Source organism: Zootermopsis nevadensis, unplaced genomic scaffold, assembly GCF_977971745.1.
Source record: "Zootermopsis nevadensis isolate Lab colony 2312 unplaced genomic scaffold, Znev_1.0 Znev_ptg000025l, whole genome shotgun sequence".
NCBI lineage: Eukaryota > Metazoa > Arthropoda > Insecta > Blattodea > Termopsidae > Zootermopsis > Zootermopsis nevadensis.
The window spans coordinates 12797874-12815327 of record NW_028259157.1 but is presented as its reverse complement, the minus strand read 5'-3'; the positions used below and the strand labels follow the sequence as shown (position 1 = coordinate 12815327).

Sequence of the window (17454 nt, the reverse complement as noted above, 5' to 3'; positions counted from 1 at the left end):
CTGAATAATATATAAAAAATTCAGTTCTCACCTCAAAGAAAACACAGCACTTCACCATTACAAAGATCAACTGGTTAATGCCGTGAAAGCAAATGATGGCTGTTTACTCTGAAAAATCATACGAAACGCATAAACGTGATCTGTGGGGAAAATACAGAATCGGTGATTGTTAAAAGAGGTTAAAGCTGGCGTCTGAAAAGGTTTTAAAAAAAGACAAAATGAGACTCGTGTCAGGCGTGGAATGATGGAGTAGCCTACCGGGAGGTGTCAAATGAAGAGAGGTTACTACCGTTTTGGACAGAGTATGTTATGAAACCGAGCAGACTTTAATTAAATGCACTGCTACGCGTGTACTGAATAAAACCGCGGCACTCGATTCGAAGTCAGTGTGGAAAAGCGGTAACAGGAGAACCATTCCTGCCTTCGACAGTACCAACGTAAAAACACGTTAACAAGGCGAATGGCACTGCAATCCATTTACGGAAACGAGACTGTCGGTGTGAACAATCCTGTAATTAAGCACGCGTCGGTCACGCGATCCAAGGATTAAAGATCCTATGCAACCCGCATAACAAGGGGTAACGTGATGATAACCTACTTTTCACTGTCTAATCTCGGTGAAGAGACCGTAGGTCCATCTCTGGAGCGCTGTATAATGACGGAGTTTCCAAAAAACAATAGCCTGTAACATGTTTCAACGAAGTTTCCTCTAGTTCGACGACGATGACTGAGAAGTCACTGGCACTTTTGGTAGTTGGCCTATTACAACCAACGAGGCACGACGCTACGACGTCTATAATGTGTTTATTTTCAAACACCGAATGAACAGCAAGTCCGCCATCATGGTAAAGGACACGCGAGTAGTATCCTTCTGGAGATGAAGAATTCGCATTACGATAGAATACATTTGCATTACATTGTAATCAATTCTATTTATTGTATACAATACGACACTTCTTGTTAAAAAGAGAGAACTTTATGTCATTTCAGTTTAGGCGGAGTATTTAAAAAAACACATTTCATAAGTATATTCCACGTACAAGAGTAATCTAGTATCAACGACAAACTTTTCATTCCTTATCCACTCAGCCGATACTAAACCGGAGACAGATTACAAATGCCAATCACGTCTCAACTTGAAGTATTCTAAAAATAAATTGAATGTCACCTCGTTCCCTTGTAAATTGAGCGCAACTGTTATGTCTGTAATCCAAGAAAATATTCTGCCCTCGACAGTATAATACCGCGCTCTTAAATTTAAAAATTAACGATACCATGCGAAATTAAAAAGTTTTAATACTCTTAGCTGTTTCAGACTTTGAACACACATCAGGATATTAATCACTTCATCATAAGACGAAGACAATTTAATCCTTTTTGCAGGAACATGTCAGACACACCCAGAATCGGTCTATCATAAAACTGCACAATGTAATACTTATGCCATCTTAACACCTGGTTTCTGTTATTTAACGATGTTTCAGATAAGGCCGATTTATAGGATATTTATGCACAATGGGTTAGAAATTATGTGGCGCTTTCCTGGAGAAGCTAAAGGAAACCGGACCAATGTTTGAACTCTGGACTTAAAAAATGACTTAAGAGAGCCAACAACTCGACCATCAAGTTCGGTATTCCCCCCAAATCGTATTAAGTTCCTGTTAACTGAAACTGACGACGATCATGTTTTGGGTTGTGACGTCGTTTTGGACAGGATTTTTCTCCGAAACATTGATGCCCACCTACTAGTATACATGGCGTCACAACTCAGAACAACACTGTTAAACATACGTTCAGTTCACTTGCAAATAAAAGCATTTATTTTGTCTTTATCGACAGGAGAGCATTTCAGAATGCAGGGAATTTCATCAACTACCTCCAGCTTCTAAAACCGATTGGTTCCGTTGCAGTTAATTCCCGCTGCAATGGACCTGCACGGCACTTTCATTCGTGGTAAGCTGTCGCATGACAGGCCATGACATTCAAATAATGTCCATCCCATTACCAACATAATGCGCCTGCACACACGTGCAGCATGACAAGTGCTCTTTCACTCCCGGGGAGCCACAAGAAGCTTCACAGGATTCGATAGCGATTACTGCGTTCGATATCTGACGCTGGTTCGAGTTTCGTATCCATAACCGGACACGTTTTCACCACGGCTTTGCACGTCGTGGATAAATGAGGCATCTCCATGTGCAACAGAGGAGGTCTGTACCTCGTACTTCAGCACGCCGACAACACCTCAGCGTATCACGCAACCTAACTTGTTTCTATTTATTTGTGGTCTGTTAAACAACGCTCTCAGGACTTCTGGGTGAAATACATGAGAATTCGTGAATGATGAATCTGGAATTACATTTTCTATGAGTCATTTAGTATCTAGACGTCATCCACCCTTCAATAATCCACACAGAGATTCACTATGCGAGTTCTGGAGGCGGTGTGCTCCTCAAACATGCTGGCACGTACCTACAATCCAGAACATCGACATCGACAGAGAATCCACAATGTCCAAAACGGATAAATTATGCATCGGTAATAAAATGCGTTAATGTGTGTCCGTGAGGCACTAGCATTGAATTTTAATGAAGGTGTCACACGTACTGACTGACGTTTACCCAGCCCTTGAAACAGGCAGCAAGAGTTTCCTGGCTAATCCTTTACCCTTCATCCGATCCTTAAAGGCCTTCGCAGTTAACAACAGCAGCTCAAAATAGCATAGCAATAAACAAAATCAATGCAATAACAAACTTAATTAAAACCCGTTCACGTTCTTTGAACCGAGCAAACAAGGTGCCACGAGGACAGAGGGCAAAGGGCAAGCAATAGGCGCACCGTTGAAATTGGTTCAACGGCACATTCCGGAAGCCGCAGTCCACTGATGCAAACCGTGTTGACTGACCTGGAAGGCGCATTCCCCTACCAACAACATTTCTAGAAGCAACTTCCCACAATGCAGCGTTTCATCCGACAGAATTCGAGCACTGCATTCAACATGATCCTACCGTGAGTGGGGCAAAGCCACTGTACCGGCGAGGAACATTTCGAATGAAACTTCCTTTTATAAATTCAACTGTGCAAAGAAGGCGCGAGTTTAAAATAGGCCACGACCGGATCCTCACATATCCCGCACGATTCAACGACCACGAATCATCCCCACGTCACAGACAATGTTGATGTTTAAGTTATTTAACGATGCTGTTTGAAGTGAAGATGAATGTCAAGGACTGGGAAGGAGACTGCCGTAGCTCATGTTAAGGTACTACACCGGGCTTTGGCAAGACTGTTGAAGATAATATTGAAATTTATCTTGTGGAGTTACATTGGGAGGATTTGGAGTAGATTATCTGGCTCAGGTAGAGACCGGACCTTCGGGTTCCATAAAATAGGGTATTCCTTCGATTAGCTGAGCATACTACCAGTTGTCAAAGACTCTGCTCCATGCAGTTACGTATAGCACTTGTAATATGTCCCGCATTGTGTAAGGTATTGAAAAGCGTCTTAAATATTTCTGCTCTTTGACTGTTGTGATGACAAAGCTGCTTGTTTCTAAGTCACTGGAATGCGAAATCACTGCGCGTACATAAAGCAATGGATCACAGACGTAAGCAATGTCGCTTATAACAGTACTGAATGGGCGTGCGGGTTAAAGCTGAACATAAAATGACAAAGATGACGGCAACAACAAAGCCAGGATTAATACTATTCATTATGAAAATGTCTGGTATGAAACACAGCTTGAGCCACGGGGCAGTGTTTCACGTTAATTAAGAAATTCCGTCGAGTGCCACATGGAACTGCAAGGCTGTCACGTCAAAAATAACATACGTCAGTACATTCTGGGCAGAAACCAATATCTGGGCACAAAGAATCCGCATAATTTTACAACTGAACCCGCTGGAGTAAAATCTCCCGAAGATTGCAAGTAAAACACAAAGTAAGTATTGAGCAGAAATTTACTAAATACAACTCAACTTGAGCGCAGAGTTTATTATAGCGGAGCTCGTCTACTGCACAGTTAAGTTCCTTCTAGAACCAACATCACGTTTATGACACGGCAGCTGTGTCTTCGAGAGGGGGCGCAGTGCAATTTCATTTTATATCACGGTTTCTTTTTTGGGTTGTAAGTCTTACAAAGTTACGTGTGCATAAGGAAATGAGCAGTGTCTTATTTATAGGTCATGTGCATTGTAAATTAAGTAGGAAGAACCCAATAAGTTTCCTTTCTAATTAATTCTTTTGTTATTCTTTTAATGATTCTGACTGCAGTGCTTAGGGCTTTTTATTTCTGTCTGAAACATTCAGTTACAAACTGCGACTTCGTTAAATACAACTCATTGTTTCATCGGAGTGACATGACTCTACCTCCTCGCAGATCCGACCGTGGCCTCTTAATTTCTTCGCTCTCCGTTTCGTTTAGTACGATCAAATTTATAGCGAATTTCCTTTTAAGATTCTCTTTCAAAAACGTACTTTTTAAATATGTACACAGACAGACAGACAGACAGACAGAGTTCTTAATTCTTCAGAATTTGCAGTACTTATATAGCCAGACATCAGTACATAAAGTTATGTAACACTGAATGTAAAGTTGCTCGGAGAAAGCCGCCCTGGTTTATTTTAATCTGATTTTTGTAAACGGCGGGGGGGGGGGGGGGGGGGTTCCCGCAGACGTACAGAAACAGTTTTCCTTGCTGAGTGAAAGTTCGACCGAAAAATCCAGAGAACAGAAAATGAAAGGAGTGATAACTGGTTAAGTTATAACTTAACCACATTCTTCGTGGTTTACATAAAACAATTAGCAGGAATCAAACGCGTGTACGGGTTAAAGTTTTAGCGCTTATGGGAACGTGACGTCACCGAAATGAAACAGAAATAACCACAAACGCATTCCTCTCCTCATTTCATGCGGAAATTTACTTTTGTTAACAATCCTCTTCTCACACGTTTAAAGTCAGAACACTGTCTAGTGACCACATTTCAATAAGTTCCCCACAATATCACCTTGTTCGTGATTCTAACAAGAATGATATATATGGATTTCAAATCGTATCATTTGCCGAATTGGGACAGTGATTGAACTATTTAGACCGGTGGTATTCAACCTCTTTTGTTCGCGTACCCCCAGATATAATTTCTCTTCAACTTTGTACCCCCAAAGTTGTTGGTGTATAATTCAAGTTATACGTAGTATATAATCTACATCTAAAATAAATTAAATAAATTACATCACTGATTATTCAGTGTTTATCATAAAATATATTTTTTTAAAATTTCACGTACCCTCTAAGATGTCTTCGCGTACCCCCAGATATAATTTCTCTTCAACTTTGTACCCCCAAAGTTGTTGGTGTATAATTCAAGTTATACATAGTATATAATCTACATCAAAAACAAATTAAATAAATTACATTACTGATTATTCAGTGTTTATCATATTTTTTTTTAAAATTTCACGTACCCCCTAAGATGTCTTCGCGTACCCCAGGTTGAATACCACTGATTTAGACCATTCAAGCTTTTGAAGTTGAAGCTCGTCTAAAAAAAATATTCAAGAATTCAGTCCGTACCAGAAAGAAAACGCAACACTTCGCCATTACAAATATCAATCAATTAATAATGTTTACGGAACTAATCACTGTTTATTAAGAGAATCGTTACAAACAGATACATGTAAACCGTGCGCAAAATCGCAGATTTAACGAATGTCTAAGCAAGTGGTACATATAGCTACCACCGTGCATACTGCCCTTCTACGCTAGCGGATGAAAAATGAACTTGGCCGTTCTTTTTTCCAAAGAGGTTCTGGCCCTCTTTCACAAGGCAGTAATCAATATATCTCGGCGCATACAACTTAAGAGGACTGAAATGCCTGCTTCGAGAGGCTCATCTTCATCTTAATGGAAACTGGTACACGAAACTAAATTCGAAGTTGGAAGAAATCACAGCTGGCTGGTTCTTTTCTTCAAGGAATACGGGAAGGGCTTACGTCACTTGAAGAACGGCAACCTCTTCAAATGACCTCCTTCAGCTACGGCTAACTTCAGATAGCAGGGATTCCCCATTGTCTGACATAAGTTTGTATACCACGTACGTCAGGAATATTTCCCAGAATGTTAATCATCAATAAATCGATTTATCGGCAATCGATTATAGTCAACCATCTTTAAAGAAGAAAACCTATTATTTTTAAGTGAGAATGAATCAAGTCACAGAATTTCATTTCATACAGCATTAATGTTAGGGACCAAGGCGTACTAAGGAGTTACGGGTTACAGGATCCCTTAAACGAGATTAGAATTTTTTTAACAAATGAGACGGGATTACTCAGTCAGTGTCGTGACTAATTACGGGCTGGACGACTGGGGGTTAGATTACGAAATGAATATTTTCTATATTTATATATATTGTTTAAATCTTGTCCGTCTAATCACAATAAATTCTTATTAAATATTAAAATATTACAATAATTAACATTTAAAATATTAAATGATGTTCTTTATCGAAATATTCGATTTACATTAGATCATCATTTAAACAATATATATATTTATTATATCACAATATGACGCAACTTTACCATCTCATTTTATATATTATTTATGTAATTTGTTTCTTTCATGTAAATTCCACGTCAGTAGAAAATGAAAATCAACGAAACGTAATATACAGTAAATATATGATTTCTCCTTACTTGTCATACACGTAACATGGAGAAAGTACTGTGATCTTGAAACAATCAATCTAGATTTCGATGCCAGTCTTCTGAGTTATATAACACCTTGTGGACTTGTTGGTAAATATCAGCGTTTCGGAAGAACACACTGCCTACACCGTCAGAGTTAAAGGTTGTGTCTTCGTCCAAAATATCTGTATCTACCTACAAGTACATACAATAAAAAAATAAACTATGCTCTTCAGGACTGCGTCGCAGCGTAATTTTACCAGAACTTTGTATGAACACTGGTAACCACAACCTGGAAATCCACAGTCTACATTTTCACAAACACGAAAATCTCAATTCTAATATAATAAGTGGCATGAATTTGTTTCCAAAAAGGTATTAGTCAGAATTATGAAACGCGACGTGATACTGTAACCATGAAATAGGCTGCAATCTAATTTATATTCCAAGTCGTTGCAGTTTCCCGTTGTCCACTTCGGTTTTTCATATGCTAATGATGCACCAACAATAATTCGTGTGTGCGGGACAGTATAACATGACGGATGAGCTAAAATTTACACATTCTCCCTGAATACAAACTATTCTTGAATAAACTTCGTAAATTGCCGAGTAAATTCAAGCACACACTGAGTAATAAATTATGAGCCGGGATAGCTCAGTCAGTATAGTGACTAGGACGACCGGGGTTCGATCCCCGACGGGGGCAGAGGACTTTTCCTCTAGCCTCTGTTTCCAGACCGGCTCTGGGGCCCACCCAGCCTCCTCTACAATGGGTACCGGGGTCCTTTCCCGGGGGTAAAGCCGGCCGGAGCGTGATGCTGACCACTCACCCCCATCTAGTGCCGAGGTCAAGGAAGAGAGGAGCTATACCTCCACTCCCCCCAAGCGCCTACATGGCGTATAGTGGGACAAACTTTACTTTTACTGAGCAATAAATTACGTAACAAGACTTAATTATGCAAGTACTTAACGAGGATACGCTTACGCGATCAGCTCAGAATGCAAATCGTCAATTTTTAAGAAGATTAATGAACAATTAAATGAAACGCTTAAATAAAAAGTGACCATGACATTAATTTACGGCGGTATCCCGTCAAATGCATGGTGAAGCTGAGAAAAATCACGGAAATCTCGTTTCGAGATAGATACTCGAACCCAGAACTTACCGAATACGAAGCAGGCGTGCTAACGAGTGGGCTGCAACGTGTGGTATACTTGTTTTTGTTGCATTTTTATTACAGAGTTTTGATGAGACGTGTACTTTAATTTACATTTTGGGTTTGTATCTCCGTACATATTATTGTAACGTAACAGGTGGATGAATATTAAATCATGGAAATACAGAGACATTAAAATACAAGTCGTTGCTACAACTTTTAGTAATATTCCATGTTCATAATAGCTTCATGAGGGAAATGCTTTAAAATAAACGCACGAATAAAACTATTTTATAAACGTATTTTATAAACATGCTTTTATGTCTGAAGTTCAGGTGTAGGCCTCATATTTGCAAACCTTTAAGTTATTTGTGGTTGTATTCCACAGTATTTTGTATAAAAATATACGTAACACCAGCTGTTTCTAATTCTGAGCCAGAGGAATGAAACTGCAAAACTCATTACCTCTGCTCTACGAAGGATAATATCTTTTCGACTATTCCGTCTCAGAATGGAATCTGAGATGAATGTCCTAGCCACACACGGTTCGACTTTTTCGACGGATGACGAGCCTGTCGTGGGGCCTCTGCCAAAAATAACACAACACAACAAAGCATAAACAAGCAAAATAACTCAAGACGTCAACACATAAGAGATTTGGGGATTCATGGCGGCGAAGACGATCCGGGTTGTGTAGGAAGAGTCTACGAGTCTACATGAAGTTACAAACCAGGAAAACAGCTGCGTCATCCATTCTCCTATTGAGATTCAGAACCGCGAAATGATTGTTCGACAAAACATCGACGCAAATCTAATTGTGCGGCCACCAGGACGAACAATGATTACAAGTCGACAACATTATATAAAAATATGGACAAGTATTGCAAAACGATTCATGTACATTTCCATAGTTCTAGAAATGTATAATTATCAGCGATTGTACTGCAAGTAGGAGTGCACTACAAACAAGATTAACCACAGTTTCTCATAAATAAACTACAACTGACAAAGGTTTGAGTGTAAAGAAGATATGATAAGGGAAGTTCATAACACAGAAACCTATTTTCCTTCACGGGGTAGGACGAGAACAAGTGACCAGCGAAGTTATATAACTTAATTAGTCTATTAATGGTTCGTATATTATGCATCAACTTTGTGACAACTAATGACATTTAGACAATGCAATGAGACATTATACATGATTGCTAGGGTGCAGAGTGAGGATTTATTAACGATGCTTTGGTAAGGGACATCGCTCACTTTCAAAATGATTTTCATGCACGTTTTACAATACATAATCACGTTCACACTTCTAAAGATGAAAAATTCGGTCAGTAAAAAGTATCTGGATGGATGCATTATGAAACAATGAACATGCTCCTTAATACTAAATCCTTACTCTCAGTGATACGTTTAGGTTTCAAACTGAAAATTTACGCTACCCATTGTGAGTTAGTATCCACATTCTCGTGAGGGACTGGGGGTTGGTTAACTATGCACCTAATTAGAGCCTCCAGGCAACGCGAGATGCATACTACAACCCCTATTCTGTCCCTCTAACCCACGTAGATGGTATGAACGAAGTCGCTGTGATACTTACGAGAGCGGTGTCAGCTCCTCCTACGATGGTGATACCCAGGTTTGTGGCGAGCCGAGGGATCTCTATGTGGCTGATTTCCCCTTCCAAAACAGGCAGCCTAGTGATTCCTGTAGAACACACACACACAAACAATGTTGTCAAAAAGCATTGATCTGGGTCTTGCGGAGACAGATATTCGGATGATTTGGTGTAAGAAATGGCTTGGGATTTCATATTCTGTCTCCGACGAGGAAGAAAAAGATGGCTGTCTGTTGGAATGTTGTGGCGTGAAGTATAGTGGAAAATTTTTAGGCGTTTCAGAGGCGCTTACTGAAATGATGGAGGCATCAGTCACCGCTGAAACGCCTACAAACTTCTATCAAACTGCACGGTGCAACACTCAGAAGACATCTTGAACATCGATATATTCACTGCCGTGAAAACATCAAATCCCATAAAATTAGACATAGACAATCGATACTTTTATGACTATAAAATTCATCGAACGACCTTAGTACTCAGCAGCTGTTCCTTAACGTCAGATCAGTGACCGCAGGATAATTTTCATTGCAGACAGAGCTTTAAGAACTCCACAAGAAGAAAATGAATATTAAGGACGTGCACTGTAGTGTTCTGGGTTGTGACGCCGTGTGGTAACGACCTGCAACACTCGCGTACCTATTATGCATAAATTCGAGTCACGTGTTTCGTGAAATGAAAGATAAGCACTTTGCTTCTTAGATATATTTATATTTCCTTTCATCTTTCGTTCTTTCCTTGTTCCTTTTGTGATGTTTCACACAGTTGAAATGATATGAATATCGCTCAGCCGGAAACATTCAAACCACTGGGGTCGAAGGTGTCAAACTTCTGAGTTTTCGAGGGAGTGTTTTCTTTTAAGAATAATGGGAGGGGATAACAGTTCGACGGACGTCACATGACAATAAGCATCCCCCCCCTTCAGACTCTTTCTCAGCAAAGAAGCCTGAGGGTGCCCACTCCATCGAGGGAATCGATACAGATGGCGAGTGCCTCAACTCTCTTCATTTCAAGCGAGTTACAGGCTGTTTGTTATTGTTGCATGTCTCAACCAATCGTTCCAAAGCGCATGCCATAACCTTAAGCCTTTCTGAGGCATAAGCACGTGTAAAAACATATGATAATTCAGTTTGAGCAGCAAAGGAAACACAACACTTCACCGTTGCAACGATGAATTCGTTAACGCTATTTACAAAAATAAACTCTTTATTAAGAGTCATAAGAAACAACTTAAAATACACTCCACGGGCAAAATGAAGCATTAATGTTTATTAAATAAGCCGTGCATAAAGAATACCAAGCACAAAATTAAAAAAAAAACTGTTATGTCTTCAGAAATGCAGGTTTTACGGGATGTTGTAATAAGTTTTACTGTACAATTTAAGCGTTTACTCTCGCTAACAAAGCCTGATATTGGCTTATATGGTCCTATTCTACGAACTCCGGTTGTACAAGGGCGGGGATTAGCCCTCGTTAGCAGGTCCAGCTGTCAAAAAACTATCCATGATGGGTACAAGGATCTGTTACCAAGTTTGTTGTTATACGAGATTTGAGATTCTCACGGCGGTAAAGATGTCGATGTTGGTCTTCTGAGTTGTAAAGTCGTCAGTCTGTGAACGATTAATAAAATACGCAACCCATCTTAATCTCCGCGGGGTGGACTGTGTTGCAGCTAGGTGCTGGCATCCGCGGGCGCACAATCCACCCTTCTTCAACCCTCCTGTAAATACGTGGAATGCTCCAGAATAGTCGCAGTTCTTGTAATGTTACTACAAGCTAAGCTCTATCACAGCAAATGTTCGCTTTGTGTCTGTCTCCTCTTTTGTACTTGTCTTATTTCCTTTCGTTTATCTGCGTTTCACAATTACTACGAATCTCCAAACCCAATTTTCTTCCTCCCAAGCAGTGCACGGCATGGGCGCTTAAGATGGCTGCAGACCTTCGCTTGATGTACAAATCTGCTTGATGTCAGTTCGCGAATTTTAGTAATAAGGTCTACTTTTAAAGTAAAGTATTTGAGAGAACGTGCATGCAGAAAACACACGTTCGACATTCTAATAAGTGGATTCATGATCGATAATAAATTATTGTTTAACAATACTTATGCTATAACTGTGGCACCCCGGATTTCAAAGGGAGGGTCGGGGGAAGAACAAGTGACTTGCCCATAAATCTTTAAACGTTACTTTAAAATTTAAGCCAAATCTGAAGCTACTAAAATGCCATCTGATAAAAATCAGCGTTTAACCAACATTTAATCAACTCTCTACATTTTAAAACGGTAACCATAACTCCGAAAGCTGCGCCCAATCACAGAAAATTTCAGAATGACAAATCTCACTATTATATTAAAGCATGTAAAAAACAAGAAAGTCGCTGGGAGTTCGAGAAATATTACTCTCATTCTGGAGAACGTGGCAAAATTTTCTTAATATCCAAATAAAACTACAGACTGGCAATAAAACTGATCGTCTTACTTAAAATGAGCGTGCGGATAAAATATATTTTACCGATATTATAATTTTTTTAAAGCACAATCGTAGTTATGTTCTTTTACATGAAATGACAATAAAACAAAATATAGTCTCCCGGTTTGAAGAGCTTCTTCCGCGGTCCAAGAAACTCCATAAATTCAGCGCCACAACGGACAATATTTGAATTGCAAATTGTGAAGCTCTTAGCACTATGATACGAGCCAACTTTAAAAACTTCTCAGAAGAGACTAAGGAAAATTGAGCTAGTACAGGATCCGAATATGAACCGAGGACAACAAAAAGGTTCAGAACCGTGAATAGGAAGCACGGATGCGCGAATTCATGCCGGCGGGCATGAATGACTCTTCGAATAAGTATACGATTTGCAGTACCTAAAAAGGATTTCGGGTTCCCACGGCGGTGAGTACAAAAATGGCCGTAATTGGGTAGAATTTCTACCACTGTGCACGGCGCTACAGCCCAGAAGACATCCATCTTAATAAGAGCACGCAAAAAAATAAATTTAATGTGCTGATACCAAACACAGAAGCTGACTTTCTGGTGTTTATTATCTAAAACGTAAGACGCTCACTTTACAGAGGCCTACGTTTTAAAGATCAACACAAAATGTGAGTTCTTTCTTCATACCGAAGGTACAACAAACTTGAGGTGTAACGTCGAAGTATGGTGGCATATCCAAAGCCAGGACACGCGAGTTTCCTCTGGTTCGAAATCACCCACAACGCAGATTCTGCGTCTGTTCAACAACATCGCGGTAGAGTGTACAGCTCCCTATCGTCGCATACGGGAGGTCCAGGGTTCATATCTGGACCCGGGGATCTGCTGTCCGGACTCACGTTCTAGTGGATTTACCCAGCCTTACAGCGTCAGGCCAGGACCGCCTCCTTCCACATTCCAACTGGCTGTCCGTTCATTCGATACTATGGTAGTCATGTAAACCACAGATACTGAAGACGTAAGCAGGGAAATGGCGTATAATACAAAACCATTAGCGCGCCATGGTCTTTGTTAATTTATAATTTGTTTTATGTTTCAGAACTTGAAATGGAGCCTCATGCTATTTCCCTGAAAGCATTCATGGCTTAGTACTCAAATATAGAGAGCAGATTTGCCGCTCTACTGAAGAAAGCAGAACGGTGATGGATGCGAGAGCATGTCGGAAAAAAGAAATGACAAGCGTGTTCTGCCATGGTGCGTAATTTGTACCTGTCTAAAATATATATTTTTCACAATACAGGCTGTTGCCAAAGAAAGACTGGAAACATTAATTTTAGACAGAACTTCCCACACTTGTAGGCAATGCTTCGTTCCGAGTATTCAGGCTGCAATGCTCAGAAACATGTGGGGCATAAGCCTGAAATAATAAAATGATGATAAATTACTTTATTAACTCTCCAAATTACAGTTTCAACATTCACTAACAAGCAGATCAAAGTTGTGTCGTGTCCGTTATCAAGCTCACACTAATTATAGCCCTAAAGTCTACTTACCAGGAGGGCAAGCGGGCATTGCCTGGGAACCTTAGAACTATAAAGCGCAACCCCCCCCCCCCCCACAAATACTGTCTCTCACTTCTCCCCAACAATTCTCTTTTTGTATCTAATCCTTTGAATTCTTCTTAACTCTCTCTTTCTCGGGCTTCAAAGGTTAGGTTAGGTTAGTTTAAGGTAAGGTTAGGTTAGGTTAGGTTAGGTTAGTTTAAGGTAAGGTTAGGTTAGGTTAGGTTAGGTTAGGTGTGGATGTTGTGACGTTACTTTCTCAAACAGTATAGCTTGGAATCGACCGAGGACCACCGAATATGTAGGAGGATTGCGAAAAAGATCACAACACAGCCCTTGTCCCTTCGATCTAACTCATTCCACGGAATAATTCCAATCGTATCAAAATTCTGAATCAGTAAATCGAAATGAAATTCACGTAAAGAATCTAATTCGGTTTTGTCATTTTTGAAAAAAATCTTGGTGAAAATTCTTTTAATGTCAAAGCAAGGAATCGAAAGCTACTGTACTAAGACGCAAACCCATTCGAAGCCCGAGGACACACCAAGTATTAACCGCAGACGAGGCTTTCGTCGTATTTGTAAACGTGCCGTGCTCCACGCCTACAAGAGCCAACGTCAGCTCGGAATTGTTACGAGCTTCGTTATTATTCAACTCACCGCAGCCAGCCAATCGGCCTCAGCATACAGGGCCCAGATTCGGTGCATCAGCGAATTAAAGCACTTCAGGGCATGACATGAATAAAGGATAATTACAAGTGTTTGTTCGAATTATATACCACTTTAATGAACATGCTGTAGATACACGCTAATTGTTGGCAGAACGCAACGCCACCGAACATCGGGGGCGTGCAGATGGCACTCATACTTCGTGTTCGAGAGGTCATGGGTTCAAATATCGACCCGGCGACCGGCCACCCTGACAGGTTTTGCGTGGTTTTTGTCGCTCGATTCAGGCAAATGTCGGGATAGGACACGACCGCATAAATCCGCATCCCTTCTCATCCATTAATCATCCTATCATGCAACGGTATGTAACTAATATATGAATAGGAACCACCCAAAATCATTCGCGACACTAATTACCCAGGAGACCAAAAAAAAAGTTACTTTCCTTAATTAAAGCAGCCATTTTGTACGTACGTAATACTGCACACGTTCCAAGTGCCTTTATTGCGCTAAAAATTCACATGATACATCGCGAAGAGAAATTAATCTGACTTTTTACAAATGCTTGTCAGTTTCGTTACCGTATGACGCTGTATCAGCTACTGAGGTTACACAAAGTCGAATGACATATGGCAGAGACACGTAGTGGGAAATCACAGAATAATAATTAATAAATACACAGAATCCTACATATAACGTTATATGATTCCTATTATAAGTTTTAAATTTTTTTTCAGATCTAAGTTTCCACTGCGCCGAGTATGAAGATCACTGTCTTCTGGGTTGTTGCACCTTTATTGTAGTCTCGTAGAAGTTTTCCGACGTTTCAGAGGTGCTTACGCCTTGACCATGATCATCGCCCTGATGATAGAAGAAGAAAACACATCCGAAACGTCAGTTAATTTCTACGAGACTACACGGCGCAACATCCAAGAAGACGGTCGTCTGCAGATGTGACCCAGTAAAATGAGAACAGAAAGAAATCATGTATGCTGGTGGGGAACGGATTTGGAAGGAAACAGTCAACGCTCCTATGAGCAAATACGTGTGGGAATGCAAGAAACACACGAAAGTTCTCTGAGGAGACAGCCAGTCAGTCAACGGCGTGATAGGGTCAGTCTGATTACACTCGGTGTCTGTCAATGTTTGACCTCCCGTACCTTGGGCAGAGCGACAGGGCAGCACTGCACTGTCCTCTGCTCAAGATAGCGGCCCCATCACGTGTCAATATTGATTTTGCTTCCAAACCTCACGTGCATATAGGATGTATCAGAGGCTGACAGTTGCATAGCGTTTCGACTATCCGTCCACTGCACCAGAGGAGAGACGTTGTGCGTACCAAAATAAATGGGAGATTTGAGAGGCGCCAAATTCCTGGAATGATACCAATCAGGTTAGCTCAGTAGTAACGTAGACCTCATTCCGGAAGCACCACATGTGTCTCCACCAGGCCACCGGCTCCTTCTACTAAAGGTTTAGTGATTTTTATCAGCGTACCTGAGCGAATGTTGAAATAGTTCCTTGAAATTACCTTTCTATTCTACACCGAAGAAAGTTGTGCAGCTGATACTATATTGTAAAATAGCACATAAACGACCTTGAAATAATCGTTGAATTATATCACCATACAGCATTACGTAAATATAAGAGGTGTTTGTGTATAAAGCTACGTCGAAAATTCACCTTAATTTTAGTCAGCTTATAAAATTTACAAATTTAATATAAAACAAGTAGTTTGGTATAACAATACTTCAATACCTGCTAACTCCTTGAAGTCCGAAGCTCATATAAGTAATATTTAAGAATTCAGTTCCTACCTCAAAGAAAACACAACTTTTCACCATTACAAAGATCAGTTGGTTAACGCTGTTTAAAAAATGACTCGTTTACTGTGAGATTGATAAAAAAAAACCTTGCCTACACCTAGTACAAAATCTACCACTGGCTCTGAAGCGTTGAATAGAAATTGTATGTCGTACTTACGGATCAATATAATTTAAAATATAAAAATTTAATTAAACTTAAGGGACTAAGCAAGATGTTATGTAATGCATTCATAAAAGTAGCAGAAAATACTCCAGCCCAATGTCGGACCAGCTCAGTTCCAATCACTTTCAACAGCAAGAATTAACTTGCATGTAACTTCCGTTCATTAGTTCATACGGCAGGCTACGTCTAACTGAACGTTACGTTCCACTGGATTTACGTCCGGTCGTACTGTTTATAGTCTAGTAGAGAATTCCCGGGCAATGTACGAGGCGACCCTTAGGGAAACAAATACTTCGGCTATAAAGTTACATGTACATAAGAAAAACTGACTCAATTTGTTATGTCTCCGGATACATTCTTCAAATTTAACTTCGCACAGTTTCATGAGATTGCTGCAAGAAATACATTCCACTATAAATTTACGTTAAAGAGGATGGATCATTTGTCAATGATTCTGAGAAAAGGACAACGGAATTGAAGAATTGTGGAATTCTACGTCGTGACGCTCTGTAGTCCTGCAGATGGTTATCGATGTCGGAAATGTTAACCACTACACGGCGTCACAACCCAGAAGGCCACAGTCGACAAATTACTCGCGGCAAAAAACTCAAATCTGATACAAGGAAAACCGAACCTCATCGTCTGTTGTTAAGTGCGTAGAACAACATTCACATGGGAACAGAGTTCGTCTTGGGGCATCGAGTGACGCACTGAAAGCACGAGACTTTGTCTGTGTCCCAGCACCGAGTATTCACTACCCCCGTTGTACGCTAAATACGACACGAGATTCCTTTATTTTGGTTCAGTGCGTCGAGGCTTCGAAAATAAATTCACAAATACGTGAATTTTATGTTTTTTAAAAAAAAATCAGCGGTGTGTTAAGGTAGGAACGTTAAATAAATGTAAATTTAGAAACAACTTGTTACTGAGAGACTTAGGCTGTAACAAGATTGGAAAGTCACAGTACTCTTCGGAGTATCCTAAAATTCAAAAAAAAGTGTTTTTACGCCACATTCTGGGCAATGACGTTTTCAGGGCAGCCAACAGAATATAAACCAAACAACGGTATCCAAGGTTAGAGTTGCAACAACGCGATGCAAGGTCATTGATGAATCAATGTGATTAAAAACGCGACAGACAGACAGACAGACAGAGACATGGACGGGCCAACAGTGCACGCTTCGTTTACGTTAAAAAACAGTGTTAATCAATATACATATTAGAAATCAATTTATTCTATCATACACTAGACAATTTAACAGGAAATAGATGTTTCAGCCACTGACCAAGGTTGACATAAGGTCACTTCCTGGGCATTAGATGGTGGTAAGTGGTAAATT

At 40.2% G+C, this 17454-nt stretch overlaps 1 protein-coding gene across 5 annotated transcripts in view; it reads right to left on the bottom strand.

The window, feature by feature from the left end:
• The window catches only part of LOC110831763 (ligand of Numb protein X 2), a 156707-nt gene that overhangs the window by 12547 nt on the left and 126706 nt on the right, over positions 1–17454 (bottom strand). For all 5 annotated transcript variants that reach the window (XM_087355960.1, XM_087355962.1, XM_087355961.1 and 2 more), the window contains one exon: positions 9446–9552. In XM_087355960.1, the coding sequence (XP_087212086.1) occupies positions 9446–9552 (107 nt within the window). The remainder of the gene's footprint in view (positions 1–9445; positions 9553–17454) is intronic.